Source organism: Drosophila kikkawai, chromosome X (assembly GCF_030179895.1).
Source record: "Drosophila kikkawai strain 14028-0561.14 chromosome X, DkikHiC1v2, whole genome shotgun sequence".
Classification (NCBI taxonomy): Eukaryota; Metazoa; Arthropoda; class Insecta; order Diptera; family Drosophilidae; genus Drosophila; species Drosophila kikkawai.
The window spans coordinates 17,318,802-17,339,006 of NC_091733.1; the positions used below are offsets into that span (position 1 = coordinate 17,318,802).

At 43.7% G+C, this 20,205-nt stretch overlaps 5 protein-coding genes across 8 annotated transcripts; 2 read left to right on the forward strand and 3 right to left on the reverse strand.

The window, feature by feature from the left end:
- Positions 1-118: 118 nt before the first annotated feature.
- Positions 119-2,029, forward strand: LOC108071838 (AH receptor-interacting protein). Its single transcript, XM_017162750.3, has 3 exons — positions 119-293; positions 470-646; positions 724-2,029. Exons 1-3 carry the CDS (start codon positions 201-203, stop codon positions 1,414-1,416), a joined length of 963 nt encoding a protein of 320 aa, XP_017018239.1. The 5' UTR covers positions 119-200; the 3' UTR covers positions 1,417-2,029.
- A 373-nt stretch (positions 2,030-2,402) lies between these two features.
- Positions 2,403-3,728, reverse strand: BORCS5 (BLOC-1 related complex subunit 5). The gene has a single exon (XM_017162749.2). It carries the CDS (start codon positions 3,627-3,629, stop codon positions 2,562-2,564), a length of 1,068 nt encoding a protein of 355 aa, XP_017018238.1. The 5' UTR covers positions 3,630-3,728; the 3' UTR covers positions 2,403-2,561.
- A 698-nt stretch (positions 3,729-4,426) lies between these two features.
- LOC108071699 (chronophin) lies at positions 4,427-7,173 on the forward strand. Its single transcript, XM_017162513.3, has 3 exons — positions 4,427-4,571; positions 5,981-6,364; positions 6,429-7,173. Exons 1-3 carry the CDS (start codon positions 4,542-4,544, stop codon positions 6,966-6,968), a joined length of 954 nt encoding a protein of 317 aa, XP_017018002.1. The 5' UTR covers positions 4,427-4,541; the 3' UTR covers positions 6,969-7,173.
- A 48-nt stretch (positions 7,174-7,221) lies between these two features.
- LOC108071700 (uncharacterized) lies at positions 7,222-8,696 on the reverse strand. The gene is made up of 6 exons (XM_017162515.3): positions 8,543-8,696; positions 8,324-8,405; positions 8,098-8,264; positions 7,905-8,039; positions 7,639-7,846; positions 7,222-7,584 (listed from the first exon to the last, which is right to left on the reverse strand). Exons 1-6 carry the CDS (start codon positions 8,549-8,551, stop codon positions 7,271-7,273), a joined length of 915 nt encoding a protein of 304 aa, XP_017018004.1. The 5' UTR covers positions 8,552-8,696; the 3' UTR covers positions 7,222-7,270.
- Positions 8,697-9,466: 770 nt separating this feature from the next.
- Positions 9,467-19,820, reverse strand: LOC108071789 (anoctamin-6). 4 transcript variants are annotated; one of them, XM_017162666.3, is made up of 9 exons: positions 19,578-19,820; positions 15,887-16,401; positions 13,336-13,908; positions 13,214-13,269; positions 12,364-12,958; positions 11,679-12,300; positions 11,401-11,606; positions 11,058-11,339; positions 9,467-10,522 (listed from the first exon to the last, which is right to left on the reverse strand). In XM_017162666.3, exons 2-9 carry the CDS (start codon positions 16,364-16,366, stop codon positions 10,268-10,270), a joined length of 3,069 nt encoding a protein of 1,022 aa, XP_017018155.1. In that variant the 5' UTR covers positions 16,367-16,401; positions 19,578-19,820; the 3' UTR covers positions 9,467-10,267. The 4 variants fall into 4 exon arrangements, with proteins under 4 accessions (XP_017018155.1, XP_017018156.1, XP_017018154.1 ...); XM_017162667.3 differs by lacking the exon at positions 19,578-19,820 and adding an exon at positions 17,536-17,999 and having other exon boundaries at positions 15,974-16,401; XM_017162665.3 differs by lacking the exon at positions 19,578-19,820 and adding an exon at positions 17,536-17,999.
- Between the last annotated feature and the right edge of the window lie 385 nt (positions 19,821-20,205).

The following is a 20,205-nucleotide window of genomic DNA, read 5'->3' on the forward strand; positions in this document are numbered from 1 at the left end:
TCCTATTTCCGTTTTTTGAATTAACGTCTAGCAAGTTTTCAGTATTTTAAGCTAGCCCTAAAGCCGTTTGGTATTTTTGGTATGTAGCTTTCGCAAGTCCGGCCATCTGGCATCACTGGCCTGCCGACAGACTGGCAACACAATCGTTTTCATTTGCTCGGAAGTTTGTTTGTTGCGTTTTTATTTAATTGCCAACCGCGATGCAGGACCAAGCCAAGTCCGAGATGAAGCCCATACGCAAGGAGATCCTTAATCCGGGCAATGCCTACATCGAGCTGAAGCCAGGCACCCGGGTAAGTGCCTGCAGCTGCAGCTGTTGCATCCGCTGGGAAACCCGACGAAACCCAAACCGCAAAAACATCTGCAGCAGGAACAGTGGAAGCAGGCCAAGGCCATCCAAGGGGGCGGGCATGTAGTGGGTGGTGGTGTTCTAATTGCCGCACTCTCTGGTTTCTGGTTTGTCTTTCAGGTGAAGTTCCACTTTCAGACCCGCAGGGCCGGGAACAGCCGCATCATTGACGACAGCCGCAAAATGGGCAAACCCATGGAGCTGGTCCTGGGCAAGAAGTTCAAGCTGGAGGTCTGGGAGGTGATTGTGCAGCAGATGTCGCTCAACGAGGTGGCCAAGTTCACCGTGCACAAGTCGGTGAGTGTATGCTCGGACGTCACTGGCCACAGGGGTGTCTGATTGACCCAATTTTCACTGATTTTTTTCTCTCACAGCTCTGCGCCCAGTATCCGTTCATATCGAAGACACTGCGGGATATCGGCAAGAAGCCCGAGGAGCGGCGTCACTGCTGCGGCATGACCTTGCAGAACGAGGGCATCGGCTATCCCGATCTGGACGAGCTGCTGCAAAATCCTGCTGAGCTGGAGTTCATCATCGAGCTGACGTCCATCGAACTGCCCGAGCAGTACGAAAAGGAGCGCTGGCAGATGTCCGACGACGAGAAGATGCTGGCCACCAGTACGCTGCGCGAGCGTGGCAATAACTTTTACAAGGCCAGACGTTTCTCGGAGGCGGAGACCTGCTATCGCGAGGCCGTGGGTCTTGTCGAACAGCTGATGCTCAAGGAGAAGCCGCACGACGATGAGTGGCAGGAGCTGGCGGCCATTAAGACGCCGCTGCTGCTGAACTACGCGCAGTGTCGACTGATCGCCGGCGACTTCTATGCGGTGATCGAGCACTGTAACGAGGTGCTCAATCTGGATCCGCGCAATGTCAAGGCTTTATTCCGGCGGGCCAAGGCCCATGCTGGGGCCTGGAATCCGATGCAGGCGCGACGTGACTTTATTGATGCTTTGGCCCTGGACGCCACACTGAAGACGACTGTGGCCAAGGAGCTGAAGCTGATTGAGGAGCAACAGCATGCTCGCAACGTCCAGGACCGCATCCACATGCAGAAGCTGTTCTAGAACATAAGCTCCGTCAACGTGCTGCTCATGCTGCTGGTCTATTGGAGCAGCTATCTGCAGCGCTAGCAGTACCTGTCTCTGCCCCCCCTCCTGTCGCTGGCCGTCACCCTCGCCCATGGCCTCGTCCTGCTCTGCTCACTGGCCAATCTATTTCTCTGCGGCTGGACACTCAGAAAGCTGCTGCGAGCGATGCAACGATGCTGGTGACAAACAAAAGAAAAACAATCAACTAACGGCAGGCGATTGTTCCATCGCCGGCTTCATCATACTGTGAGAGATGCATTTCGGAACACTACTCATCATTTTGCGCAATGGTTTTCCCCTCAAACACAAATCACTCATCCCGAGTCGTAGTCTAAGTAGCAGAAGAGGGGCTGGAGGCCACCATACTAACCAGTTGCATGTGTGTATATTAAATGTAAGCTGTTGTTCACGTAGCGTTAACCAAAAACAGAAGCAAACATAGATGAATATGTGTTGTCCATAGTCCTTAGTCAGTATGAATATCCTGTATGCCATAATACACCCTCTCCCCGTAGCTAGACTCGGCTCTAAGATCTAGAAGGATTTTGTTGTAAGGTGTATTAAATAAATGTGCTTTTGGTGCTGTCTATTTGTTAAATATCGCTGGTGATTTCGTTGAACTCTAAATGGATTTATGGATATATATGAATTGCATTATATATCAGAGACTGTAAATATATATATTTGACAATCGGCGGACGTGTCCGCTTTTCTTTGTGGTCTAAGAAACCGCATTTCCTGTTTCTGAACTGAATAACTTTATCTATCTTTTTGAGGTTTGCGGTTTAAGGTTCCAATTTGAGATATAAAGCCTCTCTGTTACTAACAACTTTAATGGGAAATGTTCGAAATTATATATAATTTATAAAATAAATCATATATCGACTCTCGATATTGATATATAATACCCACCGATAGAGCTCTGAAATTCCAACCGAAGTACTTAACACAAACATCCCAACTTGCATTTCATAATATTAAGTAGGATTTACTAATTAAAAATCACGATTAAGTGGCATCGTTAACACGAATATTATACACAATAATAAATACACGAAGGATTACGGACTAAGAAAATCTTTGGAGAAGGCATGATCCGCGCTAATCCTGGATAAGATGCCCTACAGACGCCACAGGCGACTGCTGTTGCCACCGGTGGCCCCCTCCGCCTCGCCACGCAGCTTGTTGTCATCGGTGCGCCAGATAAACGGCTCCAAGCGGTCCTCGTCATCCAGAAAATTATTGATGGCCTCCAGGCTGGCGATATTCTCGTGCAGCAGCGAATTGCAGCGACTCAGCTGATGGGAGACGCTGCGGATCTTGGCAAACTGCTCCGCATAGGAGGCGTAGGTCTTCTGCATGTCAACGAAGCCGGCAAAGAGAGTCGTTATTGAGTTGCTCACCACCTTGGTGCGCTCCACCAAGTGATTCTGCTCGCTGGCCACATAGCTGGCGCACAGATTCAGGTGCGTCTGCATGCGGGTGCATATGTTGATCAGGTGCTGCGAGTGCAGGCGCTCGAGGATCTCGGCATCGCGCGTATACGTGGCCGACGTGATCGACTCGCGCAGCACGGGCAGGAACTGCGGAATGTTGCGCAGCCGGGCCAAGTCCGTGTCCACATCCTCGCCGGCATCGATGGCACCCGGACGCACAATCACTATGTTGTGACTGGAGGCTGTCGACTGCGGCCGCTTCGGCTTGGCGGTTGTGGTGAATCCGCCTGGATGCGACTTGCGGGCGGCCGCCCGGCTGGCACTGCTCTGTTGAAGCATGTGAGCCGGCTTGCTGCGTATCTTGGGCGAGTCGCCGATGGGTCGGTCCGTGTAGGAGACGTACGGCAGGTCGGAGCAAACGCTTAGCGGCGGCGATGGTGGTCTGCTCAACTCGGAGCCGCCAGGCGAGGCTGCCTCGGCGATGATCTGCTTGCTGGCTATCACAATGCTAGCCGGACCACCGCCAATCCCGCTGGGCATCATCTGATGTGGCTGATGTTGATGGTGCTGCTGCTGCTGCTGTTGACGGTGGCCCACTCCGCGGCGCTTGTTGGCCGCGGCCGTTGCAGCTGCGGCCGCCAGGGCCATGGAGCTGCCATCGGTGGCAAGGCCATCCGCTCCGGGCGGATTGCGTCCCTCGAAGATCTCGTGGCCATCGGCCTCGGCCCGCTGCTGGGAGTGCTCGGCGCCCATTTATCGATCCGGGGCGTGTTTTCCACTTTGTTTAGAGCTTTAACGCATCATTTTCGCACTCGCAATCCGTGTTTATCCTCTCAGTGTGACCGTAAGTCAATTGCTTGATAATACCAAATATAGCGCCAATAATTTAAACTTTTTAAAGCTTATAAGCGCAGCTTAGGAATTTAATAAACCCGGTTTAAATTTAGTTATAAACATAAACAGGAAATTTTATTTAATTTAGCCACCATCCGTTTTTTAATCATTTACTTAAGTTTATTGGTAGACAATTGGAAAAGTTTCCAGTCGAAACCTGGTTTTACACTGAGCAAACATAAAACTTGTATTCATGTGTAAAAATAATGAGAGAATTCGAATTTTTATTATTATTTTTTGTTCCACTGTAAAAAAAAAAAAATAATTCAAAAATAATGCAGAATATTAGTTAACTAGAATTAATTATAAATTTTTTTCCACTGTAAAAAATTCAAGAGACAGAATTAAGAAATAGGCTATCAACCTTTTTTTTTTCACTGTAAAAAGAATGCAAGAAAGTAGTGCGAGAGAGATATGTAATTAGAAATTGAGAGTGGGAGAGAGTCAAACAGGGAGCGATAAGAGATAAGCCGGGAAGTGTTCAGTTCGGCGGTTCTCTTTGCGATTGTTTTCCGCCTGCTTTTGTTTTGATTCTCCGCCAACATTGTTGTGGTTGTTGTTGCTGCTTTTGTGGGGGGATCTTCGCCGCCCCGCTTTGAGGTGCTAATTCAGTGTCGGGTTCGGGATTCGGTTACGGTCTCGCCGCATCAGGCCTTTGTTTTTAGTTCAGTTTCGTCAGCTCTGTCATTTAGCGGCGTTAGTTGGCCCACAGTCGTAGCCCCAATAACAACACCTTTCTTTGCGCGCGGCAGATCTTATCTGAGGAGCGCCATGGAGGCCAGCAGCATTACCACCAGAAGGGTGAGCAATCTAATCGGAGTCATCCAACTATTCCGTAGAGTCCAAGCACACCCATGCATCCACACCCATGCCGTGAAGAAACACATTTAACTTCATTATTTTAGATCGATTTTGGGCTAATCCTTACACGATATAGTAGGTATTATAGTGATCATGCTTTTACTTTTCCTACTAATAATTAAATCTGAGAAAAACCATCCTATTTTAAGGCGAGTTATGAATTAAAATCGATTTTAATAATTTTTAAATCGATATTTTCATACAAAAATTATGAAAACTTTGATTATTATTTAATAACATCCATACATGATCATATTTATAGGTCCACATATGTACGTAACAATTCCTAGGTTATATATAGATAGCTTTTTCATACTACAACGTTTTAAGTTTATTACTTTTTCCATTTTAAAAAGGAGGAAGTCTCACATAACATATGAGACATTTTCTACAAACTGTAAGTAACCAGCGCTCGTAAAATTGGCTGAATGGTTTCGATGATATCACTTTCCAGTCGACAAAAAATTTCGCCAGATCATTATAATCGTTAATGTCTTAATCACTAATTAAAAATAATATCAATAAATATCGATTTAATATCCATTAAATTCATATATTAGAAAGCTTTCCTGTGTTAGTTTTTATCCGTGTATCAAATCTACACATTAAGTATAACAATTTTAAAAATTAAAATTTGTTGATCAATTTAATGATGTTAAAGTTATGAAAAATTTTTAAAATATCTAAAATGTTTTCTCTATATTTTCTTTATAATTCATTAAAATGTATATGGTTCTAAATAAAAATTATTTTTGGCATATCTTTTGGACATCTTATGCCCTAAATATTTTTATTCGTATTCTTTAAATCAATTTTTATCAATATTTGTATATCATTATTATATCATACTTTGTAAAAATATATATTTAAAAAAAATTATATAAATATTAAGTCAATCAAATAGCAATAATTTGAATTTGGAAAGCATTGTTATGTTAATTTTTATAAGGTTAACATATTGGCATAGTCAATTTAGCATTTAAAACATTTAAAAATTTTATCCAATTTTTGGAAGTTTAAAAAAGCCATAACTCAGTCAAAAAAACATTAATTTGAATTCGGAAAACGTTGTTATGTTAGTTATTATTACGTTAACAAATCTGCATACTTAATTCAATAACCCCTTTCAAAATTTTCGAAAAATATGAAAAAAAAATTTTTATGTCATTCATGGCTAGATTGCCTGGGTTGTTGATGCTAATCAACAACATATATGGTTTATAGAATCGGAAATGACTCCTGCTACTTTTCAAGCTTCTGATCACTATTATAAAATTGTTAAAAAATAGCAATAATAATTTTAAAATTTCTACTGTTTAATTAATATATTTCTATTAATTTTCTTTAAGACGAAACCCAAGCACATTCTGCAGTTGAGTGAGGAGGAGCGACGCAGCTTTTGCGACTCCTTCGATCACGTGTTCAGCGACATTGATGGCGTTCTATGGGCTTTGGAGAACTTGGTGCCCCATGCCGCCGACGGGTATAAGGCCCTCGAGCGGATCGGCAAGCAACTGACCTTTGTCACCAACAACAGTGTCCGGACGATGGACCAGTGCGTTCGTCGCTTTGCCAAGATCGGGCTGCAGGTGAAGCCGGAGCAGATCTGGCATCCGGCGCAGAGCATCGTGGAGTACCTGCAAAGGATTAAATTCGAGGGCCTCATCTACATCATTGCCAGCCAGCCATTCAAGGCTGTGTTGCGCGAGGCGGGCTTTCAGCTGCTGGATGGGGTGAGTGAGGATCGGAGATCGCCATGATTTGTATATTTTATATTTATTCTTATTACTGCTTTAGCCCAATGAGTTCATTGAGGAATCCTACGAGAGCCTGGCCAGGCACATCTTTGGCCGCGAACCGGTCCGCGCCGTCGTTGTCGATGTGGACTTCAACCTGAGCTCCCCGAAGATTCTGCGTGCCCACATGTACCTGCGGCGCCCCGAGTGCCTCCTGCTGGTCGGTGCCACCGATCGCCTACTGCCTGTGTCCAAGGAGGTGAACATTATCGGGCCGGGACCCTTTGCCTCTATCCTAGAGGAGGCCAGCGGGAAGCCGCCGCTTACCCTGGGCAAACCGGGCCGCCAGCTGGGTGAACTGCTTGTCCAGCACTATGCCATCAGCCAGCCCAGTCGCGCTCTCATGATCGGTGACATGTTGGCCCAGGATGTGGGCTTTGGCCGCGTGTGCGGCTTCCAGACGCTGCTTGTCCTCAGCGGCGGCTGCACCCTGGAGCAGCTGCAGGCCGAGACGAATCCCAACCACATTCCGGACTACTATGCTGATAGTGTGGCCGACCTGGCCCTAATGCTGGGCGAGGGACCCAAGGCGCATGTCTAGCCATCTCCAATTCCCCAAAAAAAAAAGGAAGAACAAAGCTCAGGAGCGCACTTTTTATGGTTAAGGGAAGAGTTTGCAATAAATTCATGTTTAAACAATTTTGCTAAGCAGAAATATAATTTCTTTTAATTAATTATAAAGCAAACAAGTATAGAATAGCTAAAGTTTAATCTACCATAAAAGCCAAATCTGTATTTTTGATGTATTTTGTTATTTGTTTTATAATCGATAATGTCAAGTTTATTATATAATTAATACATACAAAGTATAGCCAGCGAGTTATCAGGCATAAACACTTGACTTTAGCGATTATCAGCGCCACATATATCCCCTAGGCAATCGGCCAAATAGTCCGGTACCTGGGGATGGCCAGCCGGAAGCCGCTGCACATCCTCCAGCCGCGTGCCGCCGGTTAGGACCAACAGGGTCTGGTAGCCACTGGCTCGGGCAAATCCAATATCGCTGGCCAGGCTGTCGCCCACAAAGAGAACGCGATTCGGCGGTACATCCGGGTGACGTTGCAGGAGCAGCTGGCGCAGATCCTCTCCCGGCTTGCCCAATGTAATTGGCTGACGGCCAACGGATTGGGTAACCACATCAATAAAAGGTCCTGGTCCTGATTTGAAAACGAAATCGAAATAAATCTCCAGCAGGTTGAGGTATCACTAACCTATTATATCGCCCTGGCCGAAGGGTATCAGGGCATCAGCAGCTCCGGCCAGAAACAGGCACTTGGGATTCTGCAGCTGGACATGGGCACGCATCATCTTGGCTGCCGACAGGTTAAAGTCCACATCGATGACGACAGCCGCCACGGGTTCTCCGCCATAGATAGCCTCATGCAGATCCTTGAGGCTCCTGATGATACCAGGGCCACTCTATCGAAATGTTCCTTTTAACTGATCAAAGCAGCTTGTGGGTAATCCCATCACCTACCTCTTCAGTCAGCCGAAAGCCTGCCTCTTTAAGGAGTTGCCTAAATGGCGGCGTGGCCAGGCAGTAAATGAGTCCCTCGAACTTGATAGACTTCAGGTGATCGCAAATGGTTTGGGCAGGATGCACAATTTGGTGCTGGCAAAAAAAAAAAACAACGTTGATTTGTTAAAGTCAGGCAGAGTCCTTGACTCACCGCGTCAATCTTCAGATGTCCCTGTTGGGCGAACTTCTCGATGTGCTCCTTCATGGAACTAATGCTGTTGTTGGTCACAAAGGTCACCTGCTTGCCACGAAACTCCAGGTGGGCCAGGGCCGCGGCCGAGCCGGGTATAAAGTCCCGCAGGGGGTACCAAATCACACCTGTTTCAGGGAGAGAGTGTAGAGAACGCATTTCATCATACGCTTCTTTACTCACTTACCATCGCAATCGCAGAAAACCAAGTTAAAGGAATCAAAGAATTCCTCACGCTCCTCCTCTCTCAGCTCCTTGAGGTGCTTGACCTTGAAGAAGGGGTTAAAGAGCTTGAATGTAACTATTATATATATTAATTCATTTTGTTTTCCATCTCTCAAGAAAAAATATCACTCAATATAATCCCTAATTCCTTGCTAATCCCTTTCTGGTTCTCTTTACCCACCGAATTCATTTCGATAGAGAGTCGACACTTATCCGGATTTGAAGGAGGGACTCCACCATCAAGCGTTGGACGCAACAGATTTGAAACTAATCCCCAGTGCCACGAGCTTCTCAAGCTGGAAGACACCCCACATCCACAACCAAAGACAATTGCCAGCTGTCTCGCACGGGGAGCGATTGCGTTTTGCATCAAATTGCATTAGCTCGGTGCGAGGTCGATACACTGGGACCCAGGTAGAAAAGCATAGCTTGGATATTATGTATAACAAATCTTATATCTTATAATTTAAGATCTCCTTTTAAACAAAGTTTTTTTTCATAATTTTGCAAGAATAAAACAAGAAATCAAGGAATATCTAGTGAAACATATTTTAAAGCATGCTTTTAGGAGCTTTTAAAAAAGATTTTTTTCTAAAATTCTAAACCTTTATCTTATACTAAACAACATCTTCTTAAGACCACTGTGCCTTGCACTCATTATTATATTTTATCTTTAAGTATATGTGTGCATATTAGGTGGCATGAGTCCCCAGCTTGGTGGTGTCGCTGTCAATTGAGTGTGTGCGTCTTGTCCAGTCAAGCTTCTGTTGGGCAGCGTTCCAATTGATTTGCTTCATCGCCTTCCAATAGAGCTCATTATATAAGGCCGAGTGCATCCGGTTCTCTTTCCACTCAAAACACCCAATAAAACTTACTTTTAATTTATGGAAACTTCAACGCAGAATGACCTCGTCTGTATATTAAGGGATTTTTTTAAATATAAGTAAAGGGAATAGGATTTTGGATATATTTGATATCGTTTTTTCAGGCATTGATAAAACCAATTTGTTTCTATATATTTTTCAGACAGACAGCCATCTGAGTGCGCCAAGAAATTGGCTCTAAATCGACTCGCCTGAGGATGCTAATCATGAATATTACACACTTTGCATTTTGACATTAATGGAGCTCAATCCTTTATTTATTGAATAATTCACATACAGACACAGGCAGCGCACAACACAATTCGTTTCGTTGTCCTTAATCTCTATCGTAATCGTAGTCCTCATTGTTATCGTATAAATATATTTTATCAAAACAACAATTCACTTGTATGTACATGTAAGTAGCATTACGAATTGTTCAAAAAAATACTGCGCTCGCTCTCTCGCTTGGCAATAATCAACAATAATAATAGGATAAAAAAAACAAACTAGGGATTTGAAGGAGAGCTGCTGCTTGTACATATGTTTGTGTGTATCGCTTTTCGGTTGTGTGGGTAACAGTTTGTAAGGTACATATTGGATTGTTTCTTAGTGTTACGTGTTGTTAGCTGGTAATAATCGTACATATAAATATATATAGCTACCAACAGTTTCCGTTACAAATTATAAATACTCGTTGTTTTCCTCCTTTGTTTTTTTTTTTTTTAATGCACTTTGGACGTGTAAAAATATTCAAATACATATCATACATATATCTATAACTGTATATTCGGGGTGCTGTCAAAGCGACGCTAACGGGGATGCCAGTGATTCGATCCTCTCACCTGCATCTCGTAACAATATATAAAAACCTTTTTCTTTCTAAAAAAAATGCGATTGCTTGACTTTGAGGGCTTCGATTCGATGCACATTTCCCTCTATATTCGTTGAGCATTTCCACACAAATCATGTTAAGTACGAAACAGAAACATGGCATGTAGGAGCCGAAGGAGCCAAGGAACAAAACAGCTGGCTCCCTCCTCCTATACATAAGATGTGTTGGTGTTGTTGTCATCGGTCTCGCGTTGTCGCTGGCGCAGAGCAGAGCCTTCCTCTGACTTCAACTGGGTAGCCGTCGTCGTCGGCGTCGTCGCTGCTTGGATGTGAACCTGCTGCCGCTCGTATTCGATGATGTGTTCGCGTAGCAGAAAGTTTTCTCGCTTGATGCGCTTCAGCAGGCGTCCAGAAACATCCGGAACGGCCCAACGCAGGATGCCCTGCAGCATGGTGATGATGTTCTAGGAATTATAGATACAATTAATTATTATTATTTTAAAAATTATTAATTTAAAAATGATTGATTTAAAAATGATTGATGTAAAAATTATTAATTTAAAAATTATTAATTTAAAAATTATTAATTTAAAAATTATTGATTTAAAAAATATTAATTTAAAAAATATTGATTTAAAAATTATTGATTTAAAAATGGTTGATTTAAAAATTATTAATTTAAAAATTATTAATTCAAAAATTATTGATTTAAAAATGATTGATTTAAAAATGATTGATTTAAAAATTATTAATTTAAAAATTATGAATTAATAGATTATGACTTAAAAAATTATGAATTCTAAATTATTAATTTAAAAATGATTAAATAATTATTTAACAGTTAAAGATACTATAATCGATTCATCGATATTTTTCAATTATGCTATAAATTTCCTTTTCGATAATAATCGATTTAGTTGAAGCCAAAAAATTATGAATCAATGATATAAATCTAAAATATTTCCAGTTCTAGTACTAAAGATTAACCATAGAACATACCTGGTATATGACTATAAAGGCTAATCGACCCGTCAGTATCTTCCAGTAGATCATGGGTCGCTTGTAGGGCTGCGGATGCCACGGCGGGTTTCGGAACTCGGTGTAGCGGCACACCGTCTCGTTCACATACTGACTGCCACCCAGGAGCGGCTCCACCTGGAAGTCTTTGGTGTTGAACACAGCTAGGGTGAAGTTCAAATAGTTGTTCAGCTCCGGATCCCCCATGGAGGCGGCATAAACAATTTTCGGTATTAAATTAGAGCTAAATGCTATGATCATTGCCTATAGAAGGGAAAGGGAAAAATTCAAATCCAAAACTTAAGACATATTTCTTAGGACTCACGCTCGATGCCACGGCTATCCGCGTAACCACGGTCATGATATTATGCCAGACACCAATGTCGTGGGCTCGCATGCCCACCGGCCGGCGGAGGAAGCGCAGCATTTTGATGGCATCCAGGCGCACCTCAACGACATTGTTGATCAGCGCCAGCAGCGGGGCCAGAGGAAAAGCCAAGCTAAATAGGGTAATGAAGCCAAACTGCACAACTAATGTGGAGGGAGAACCAATAATCAGTCGATGGCTTAATCGATATACCCTTATTCCAGGCCAAAACTCACCCATCTCTAGATATTCCACATACAGGGAATTACTCTCGGCGGGCAGGAGATTGTAGTCCTCGGTAAATTGATTGTACGGCACCAGGCGATTGTCCTTGTGGCTCTTGTACCAGCCATGGCGGTAGCTTAGCTCCTTGAGGGTGCGCATCAGGTAGGGTATGAGCATCTCAACGATGGCATTCACCACCTGCTTGCCGGCCATTATGATGACCAGCTGCATACAGAGCTCCATGAGGCAGCCACCGGGATTGCATTCCTCCTGACGGAAGCCAAGCACGCGATTATACTTGGCCGGATAGCCAACGAACTTGCCCTTGAGGAAGGCTATGTAGAAGAGCGAGGAATAGTAGTTGACGAACTGGAACACATAATTCTTGATGGTCAGACTCTCGTCGTACTCCGTCTGGGTGCGGCAGTACTCGTAGTTGGTCAGACGCACCGCCAGGTTCGAGTATACCAGATCCAGCAGCGAGATGACAATCAGATCAATCACTCCCGCCGTCATCGGCAGGATCATCACCTTGAATGTCATGGAATTCTCACTGCCCAGGATGCTGTGCGAGGCCCGCTGGGCCATTCTATAGATGATAATCCCCGCAATGGCGATGACTGATATGCAAATCTGGAAGGGATCAGCATGGGTAAAATGGGAAACCGGTTGCGACCGAGCCTGGCAACTACTCACAAACAATACCATGATGCTGTAGCTGGTGAAGTTGGGCAGGAATTTGATACTCCAGAAAGGCACATCCGGATCCAGGGTAACCTTTGGCTTGGCTTCATGGTTTCCCTGCAACGTCGTTGTCGTTGTCGTCGTCCTCCTGTTGGCCAGCCGTTTGGAACGTGATATTTTGGCCAAGTACTGGGGACGCGGATGCTCAACGTGATGTGTGAATCCGGTGAGGCCCCAGCGGTGCACCAGGCCCGCCGAGTAACGTTTCCAAAACTCCAAATAGGCCACCGCCCAAACGGCCATTGCCAGGGCGAACACCACGGTCATATTGTTATCGATCAGATAGTTGAACTTGGAAGACGTACACGTCTCGTTCAGACGCCAGTAGTCGCAGCTGCGATCGCACTGCGGACACATGATCGTCCCATTGTCATCGCAAATGTCCCGGCTAATGGGATCGCTGCTCCACGTTATGAAGCCATAGAGGAAGCAGGCCACGCCAAACAAACTGATGGGGATCAGCATTTGCGTGTAAAAGCCCAGCCAGGCAAAGTACAGGGCCACCTTGGCGCCAAAGTAGTCTTTGATTTGGTCTAACGGCTGCAGGCTGAAAAGATTTTTAATAATAAATATGCAAAGTATGCAAAATAAGACCGTTCCCAAGGAGTTTCTTTTTAAAATCTGCCCACTCAGCTTTATTGTTTGTTTATCTACAAACAGCGCTGGCTTATAGATCAGGTTCTCAAGTTCTAATAGTTCAGGTTTCCCGGGAAACTGAGGTTTTGCTTTGGAAAATACTTGGAAAAGCCGAGCTCAGTTTTCACTAAACTAAAATATCGATTACAGAATTGATTCTACTTACTTCTTCCATTTGGTGATGTTGGCCCACTCCTTGAGCAGGCGATCGCGATCGTCTTTCTGCCATAAAGATAGCGTTACAAATATAGTATATATCCACCTATAAGATATATATTTTGAACTCACATCATGCAGGGTGTAGGAGCACGTGTAGACGCTGTCCTGTACCAGCTTCTCTATGCCCAGATTGTCCGCCGACTCCTCGCCCTCGACAAAATGCTGTCGCTGGAGTATAAAGTTGATGATGGAATAGCGGGTGCTGGCATCAAAGAAATTCGGATGCTCGGTATCGTATAGCTCCAGATAGTTGCGGGAAAACTCCAGATGAATGCGCGGCTCACGCTCCGGGAAGAGGGCCGTGTTCAGCTGAACAGAGCTAAAGAGGCTGCGACACATGCGGCTCACCACGGACTTGAACTGGTGCTCGGATTCGGCAAAGACCTGCTCCTGGCCGGGTATGGGCTTCAGCGGCACCTTGATCTTAAGTATCTCCGCATACCGATAGAGCACCTCGGCGGGGGCATGAATCTTGATGAAGTGCACCCGCTGCACCTTGTTATGCTCCAGCTGTAGACCTTCGCGCTGCAGGTTCGTTTCGAAGATTTCACGTTTCCGACGATGCTCCTCCACCTGGTCCTCGCCATTGTAGGCCAGCACGAAGTCCACGCTCCTTTTGCCATCGTCAAAGCGCCTGTATGTCTGCACGTCCCAGAGAGCCAGTGAGAGAGATCCGTTGAGAGCAAAATGAAAGAGAACAGAGAGCAAGAGAGTGCATCATCAGATTAAAAGTGATTCACACAGGGACAGAAATCTTAAAAATACATCTGCTTATCTTAACGGAAGCAAAGCGTGTGGGTGCGAGTGCCTCTCCCCCTTCTGACCCCCGTCCCGGATGCGGCGCCCTTATCACCTTGACGGACTCCTCCAGCTGCTGCTCTCCGGTACGCCGGTAGCAGTGTAAAAGGCCACTAAGCATGCCGCTGGGAGGAGCGAATATCTTAACACAACCGAAGCGGCCGAGAGACTCCGGTGATATGGGCGACCGTCTGCTGCTGGCACTGAGTGCTCCGATCAGCTCTCTTGGATATAGGATTCCAAAATAAACAAAGCTAGCGATCCCGCAAAAAGCAAACTATATGTAAGTGTATTTGAACAAACAAAGAAGAGCGAAGGCGTGATTCGAGTGCAGAAAGTGATTAGACGGCTATAGCTATGTTGTTGAAAATAATGATGATGATGATGATAATTATGTCTACAGTGGTGGCTAGCTAAATGCAATCCCCCTTGCTATACGGTTTGTAATTCTATCTACATTGTTTCTCCTTTTGATTATACAAATATCTGTGATAAATATCCGGATGTATCGTTGTAATTTCGTTTGAGTTTTTATATACCTTTGCTGGGAACTATATACATCTTTTCACAAGTTTCGACCTTGAAAAGTATACATTTTTTGGTCTTGATCAGCAGTCTTCCAGATGTAGCCTTCTTTCTTTTAATTGCAGCAATTTGGGAGTAATTTTATCAAAATAGAGAATAACTACATTTAACTTGGGTATATAGAGCTCATGAGTATGATGCAGCTTGAACTGGAAAACAAATCGATTATCAATGCATCGATTTTTATCGATTGAATTTTTTAAATAACATCGATTTTTTCAATTGAATAAAGAATATTAAAATTTTAATAACATAAAAAGTAAAACCAAAAAACAAAATAATATTTGCATAATATAAAACAAAAAAAAAATAAATAAAAATTCCATTAAGCACTGGTTTTGCGTACATCGATTGTTTCAAAACCGAATCGGTTCAAAAGAGAAAGAATCGTTGTAATCGATGTTGACATCGATTTTTTCCCAGCTCTATTTCCAAAATATCTTCTGGGATTTGATAGAATGTCTGTTTTCGGTTTGATATATAGATCCTAAAGGAGTAAGATATGTTAGACATTGTTAATTAAAGTGATATATGAGCGATAAATCGATATTCTCTTTGATATATCCTACCAATATATTCAGAAAAATAAATAAATAATTTTAAAAATATTTTTCGGATATTTTCCTAAAATTTAGATAGTCTGAAACTAAATATAATAACCATGAAAACATGTATTTTTGTAATAATATTAAGTATACGATCAAATCATCATTTCTAGGGATATAACCATATAAGAATATCTGAAGCATATTGAAACATATCGTTAATAGAGCAACCAGAAAGAAAACAGGAGTGAACTGAGTTCTTTGCTTTTCTTATCTTTCCTCTCTTGAACTTTAAGAAAGAATTAAGTATGAATTGATAGCTGAATCTTCAAGGATATATATAAATATATAGAAAAAAGCCTAGTCTTGCAGAGATTCTGCAACAAAGAGGACACGACTTTCACCAAAGAAAACACCAGAACGAAATAATGATGACTGACTGCGTGGTGGACGTGGATGGAGATGATGAAGTAGCAACAGCAGCCAGGCAAACAGGCGCAGGCAACAAACATGAGGTGAGAGATCGAGTGCGTGCGTGCGAAGGACAAGCCAGCGGCGGCAGAGCAAGAATGATGATGCAGTTGAGCCGTGGCAGTTCTTTTCTTTTTTTTTTAAGTGCTTAATCGTTGTGGAACGTATGTGGAATGTCGTTTTTTGGTTTTGTTGAAATTTTAATTGGATCGTATGTTTACCCTCGATTTCCACTGGGAGTATGTTATTGGCAATTTCTTATCTTTATTAGAAACGGTGCTACTATTTCTTAACAGACGTCTAGAGACCTCATCGTCACCACCTCCTCCGCCTAATCCGCCGCCTGATCCGCTGACCCCAATGCCTGTGGGCAGGTGGCCGCGTCCATTCTGCAGGGCTAGGATCTGGGCGGTCAGGGCAGCATCCGTGTGATCCCCTCCTCCTCCTCCGTTGAGGTGCTCCAGCGCCGTCGACTGGCGATAGCCCGGTTGCCAGGCCAGCGCCGCATGCTCGGCAGCGGCGCCGCTACCCAGACGCAGGCTACTGCCGCTGCGACCCTCATCGCCGGCCAGATCCACCGCCGAGTGATAAATGGTGTTCCTCGACTGCGACAGCGACTTGCGATGAGCCGCCGCAGCAGCGGCCGCCTCCGAGTCCGCCAGGGAGATGGTATCGAAATACAGGCTCTCCCGCTCGTCCATCTCCGATTCGGGATAGTCGTAGTCGTGGGTGCGGACTGGAACAAAGGGCACATGGTAAGGGATTAGTCTTCTGAGAATTTGAGAGAGGTTTTTGAGAGGCTTTTCCAAGCGGTTTGAGAAGTGAAAAGTGGTGATGGTGACGGGTGGCAGTGGTGTAGGTGCATGCAAGTGGTGGCCAAGTGGCATTACGCCAAGAAAATGCTGCATATTTATATTTCTCAAGATCACTGGGTCTTGGCTCCACATAAAATGCATAATAAGTGGTCATAAATGTATTTATAAGGTGTTTTTTATGGAAATAAAATGATTAATAAAGTGCAAAACAAAGAAAAATAAATTAAAGAAATTTAAAGTAATAAATAAATTAATTTTTGACCCTAACATAAACCTTATAATTACTATATTGTGCTGACAGATCAAACTTTAAAAGGTGCCTTTAATTACAATAATTTTGAACAATCATCTCGACCTTGAAAGCATTTCCAATTTCCAATTTAATGAGCCCAGGCTGTTGTTGGCAGCCAAAAATATAAATAAAATATATCAGGGAATGGCAGCGTAGATTAAAGCTAGCGTAACTGGGCTAGAAATAAATTAGCGTACCGATAGAGTGGAGTATATCTATCAGTTCTGTTTGTATTAATTACTGATAAGCCCATATAAATCCTGATAATGGGAAGGAAGGCCAACTTGTAGGTGAACTTATCAGAGAAGACCACCGACCAGCAGCTGTTGCTAATACCAACAGAGGTGGTTGGGCTCTGGCTCATTTAAATGCGGTCAATTATATAATATAATGGTCCCCCCATTTGCAATGAACACAATATGAGCTAATGCCCGGCTAATGCGTGTGAAAGCTTCGATGAATGAATGAATGAGAGTGAACGCATGGATGGGGTGGCTCACTGACTGACTGACTGACTGGCTGGCTGGGTACTGATGATGATGATCAGTTTCCAGCGGACACAGACAATCAAAACTAATTCAAGCTTTCAACCGAAACGGGGAGGGGCTGGGCTAACATACATAGGATCCAAAATAAGGCAAGACACACTGATATTTGGTAAGAAACGAACAAAATGAAATCATTTTTCAAACACAAAAATAATTAACAAAAGAGCGAGTGCAATGGGTGGAATTATTGTTAACTCATTTGATTATTTATTTACCCGCCGAATACATGATTGCTTGGCGTCGGAAGTGCGGAATGTATATTTAATATATATATGTGTTCTTGGCAGTCTTTAAAGAATCACTGATCGCTTTCGCTGCTCGCTGCTCCTATCGAGTCCTGGCGACCGTGACAGATCCTCCCAACTTTCGGCACTTCCTCGGCGACTGCGCAGCGGCGCCGGCTTGTACGCATTACGCTTAGCGACTGACGGCGGGCGGAATAAAAAAGCGTTGAATGCGGCTCTCGATAAGCTCGTTGAGGTTCCACAGGAAAGAAACACACACACACACACAAAAAAATGAAGGAAAACAGAGAACCCCAGACCCCACACACGCACACACACTGGAGATTTGGACGCGATCCGCTGGGTGTTTGATGATGTCAGAGGGAAAAATAGACGTGGATCCGACGCGACGGCGAGGAGAAATGCATGCGTTCGCTCGCGTTGTTTGCCGATTACTGAAAACAAAAGTACGAAAAGAATAATAGAAGCAGAAACACACGCAAAATTCGGCTCGGGGCTTGCCAGCCGGCTGGCTGCCAGCTGAGCAAACCCCAACGACGACGGCGACGACATCGCCAGCGGTAGCAGCAGCAGCACCAGCAACTGAGGCGGCAGCAACACCAAAAGCAACAACTGCCACAGAAAACTGATTGCCAAAATAGGCGGGCGTCGAGTCGTGACGTTGCACAGTGTCCCAAACTATGCTCTAGTTTTCCATTTATGTTGGAATATATTAAGGGAGGAAAATGTTGGGAAGATATAGTAATGCTTTGTGCATTAAGTAAGTCACTTCCCATGACTATTTCTGAACCAATTACTCGAATCTCCTTGGAAAAAACCAAAGCATTAATTAGTTTTTAAGTTCTTAAGATATTTAAATAATAAAAAGAAAGGACGCCAACTTTGGGAAGCTAGCATACCCTTGAAGTTTTCTATTTGATAAGGGGGCCAAAACTGCATTAATTTCAATTCAGAAAGTTATATTTTATATATTACAATTTATATATTATATATTTTTACAATTTTAATAATCTAACCCACAATAATTTCCACAGAAATCCAAAAATTTCTATTAAAACAGATGCTTTTTCATAGAAAACATTAGAAACTTTGCGATTTTTGCTAGCTCTATGTGCTTTAAGATCTGTAACTTTAAGATTGTTGTCACCCAATTTGGTAGCTAATATTTTTTTGAAAACATTGGGATACTCGGGCATAAATCTCAGGCTGGACAGTTTGTGGCACACACCAAATACTACCCTCTATTAGTGTGTCTTTAGGTGTATGTATATAGATTAAAAACCAGAATGTGGACCTGTTAACCTGCGTGGGCTCTATACAAGTCTAGGTGTTTTATGCTGATCAAGAATATACATATGTAAATGAAGATATTATGCCGCTAACACACACACACCTTACACCTCTTGAGAAAAGATGACACAGATACCCTTTACAGAAATCCCTGCTTGTGGGACACGGTGGCGAAGGTGGCGGCTCCCGCCCAAGTGGAGAGTACGTTTTTGGGCGCGCGAAACTGGTTAACCGCCGCCGTCGTGGATGGCAAAAGGTCAAGTCGCATCGCATCGCTCCGTGAATTGTTGACAGAAGCAAAGTGCAAAATGTACATACATCAACATACATACATATGTTTCGATTTGGTTGTTTGGTCAGAATAAAACCAGTTTCGTACACAGCGGCAGGGGAGAGGAGCGGTGGAAAGAATCAAAGACACGCAAATGGCTTAGAAGCACAGAGAAATGCGAAATGTGCCGTTAGAGAGAAAGCCTTGCGGTGGCCAAGGATTGATGATTAGATGGATGACGCTGTGATGTACCACAACATCTCCCTGCGTCTGTATGTAGACAATTTCTATTTATAGCGATCTGCAGTGGGCCAACGGCGATGACGACAAGGGGTACACCTGGCTACACCTGGACGGGATTGCAAGCTTGGTTAGAAACGATGCGTTGTTAGCAGCAGGACGTAGTACATTCCGTTGGGACTCTGCCTTCACCGGGGCACACCACACTCACCTGTTTTGTTGTTGTGGCGATGTATGGTGTGGCTTAGAGTTGGATGCAGACGGCGACCAGGACCATTTCCACCTGCTGCTGCTTATTCCGTCTACACCCGCTCTCGGTCCGCACGCCCCGCGTGTCACAGTCGATGAAAACAAACAAATCAAACGAACTTCACAGGACCTTCTTCTGTTTTTACAATTTACAACAAACACAGCACAAAACGAATTCTCCAAAATGCTGCCCGTCTGGCCACACTGCATTAGAGATGGTGACAACATAAGCTAAACTATCGGCTGAACAATATTATCGGTCCTAACGTTATTTAGACTTTTGATTTTAAATAATGCGTAACGGTAACGTATTCTTTTTTTAATTATCCCTGAATTGTATACAACATTTTGATACTATTTATACAAAGCTGTAATTATTGAAATATGTCCTTTAGATCAATCTTTTCACAAAACGGTAGTTCTCGCGAGAGTAATCCTTAGTTTAAATCTTAAGACTCTAAGCTCATGGTTCATAATTTAAAAACTCCCAATAACTTAGGCAGAATACAATCGAAATTCACCAAATTATAATAATTCATGTTTGTTTAAAAATTGCTCTAAAATTTAGACCAAAAACACTTCTAATCTAT

Coding starts and splice junctions, on each gene's coding strand:
- LOC108071699 (XM_017162513.3), top strand. CDS start 4,542: ATGGAGGCCAGCAGCATTACCACCAGAAGG. Junction 4,572..5,980: donor GCAGCATTACCACCAGAAGG/GTGAGCAATCTA, acceptor ATTTTCTTTAAG/ACGAAACCCAAGCACATTCT. Junction 6,365..6,428: donor GCTTTCAGCTGCTGGATGGG/GTGAGTGAGGAT, acceptor TTACTGCTTTAG/CCCAATGAGTTCATTGAGGA.
- BORCS5 (XM_017162749.2), bottom strand. CDS start 3,629: ATGGGCGCCGAGCACTCCCAGCAGCGGGCCGAGGCCGATGGCCACGAG.
- LOC108071789 (XM_017162665.3), bottom strand. Junction 12,959..13,213: donor AACATCACCAAATGGAAGAA/GTAAGTAGAATC, acceptor AAATCTTTTCAG/CCTGCAGCCGTTAGACCAAA. Junction 12,301..12,363: donor ACAGCATCATGGTATTGTTT/GTGAGTAGTTGC, acceptor GATCCCTTCCAG/ATTTGCATATCAGTCATCGC.
- LOC108071700 (XM_017162515.3), bottom strand. Junction 8,265..8,323: donor GGTTTTCTGCGATTGCGATG/GTAAGTGAGTAA, acceptor TCCCTGAAACAG/GTGTGATTTGGTACCCCCTG. Junction 7,585..7,638: donor CGGCCAGGGCGATATAATAG/GTTAGTGATACC, acceptor TTTTCAAATCAG/GACCAGGACCTTTTATTGAT.
- LOC108071838 (XM_017162750.3), top strand. CDS start 201: ATGCAGGACCAAGCCAAGTCCGAGATGAAGCCCATACGCAAGGAGATC. Junction 294..469: donor AGCTGAAGCCAGGCACCCGG/GTAAGTGCCTGC, acceptor TTTGTCTTTCAG/GTGAAGTTCCACTTTCAGAC. Junction 647..723: donor AGTTCACCGTGCACAAGTCG/GTGAGTGTATGC, acceptor TTTCTCTCACAG/CTCTGCGCCCAGTATCCGTT.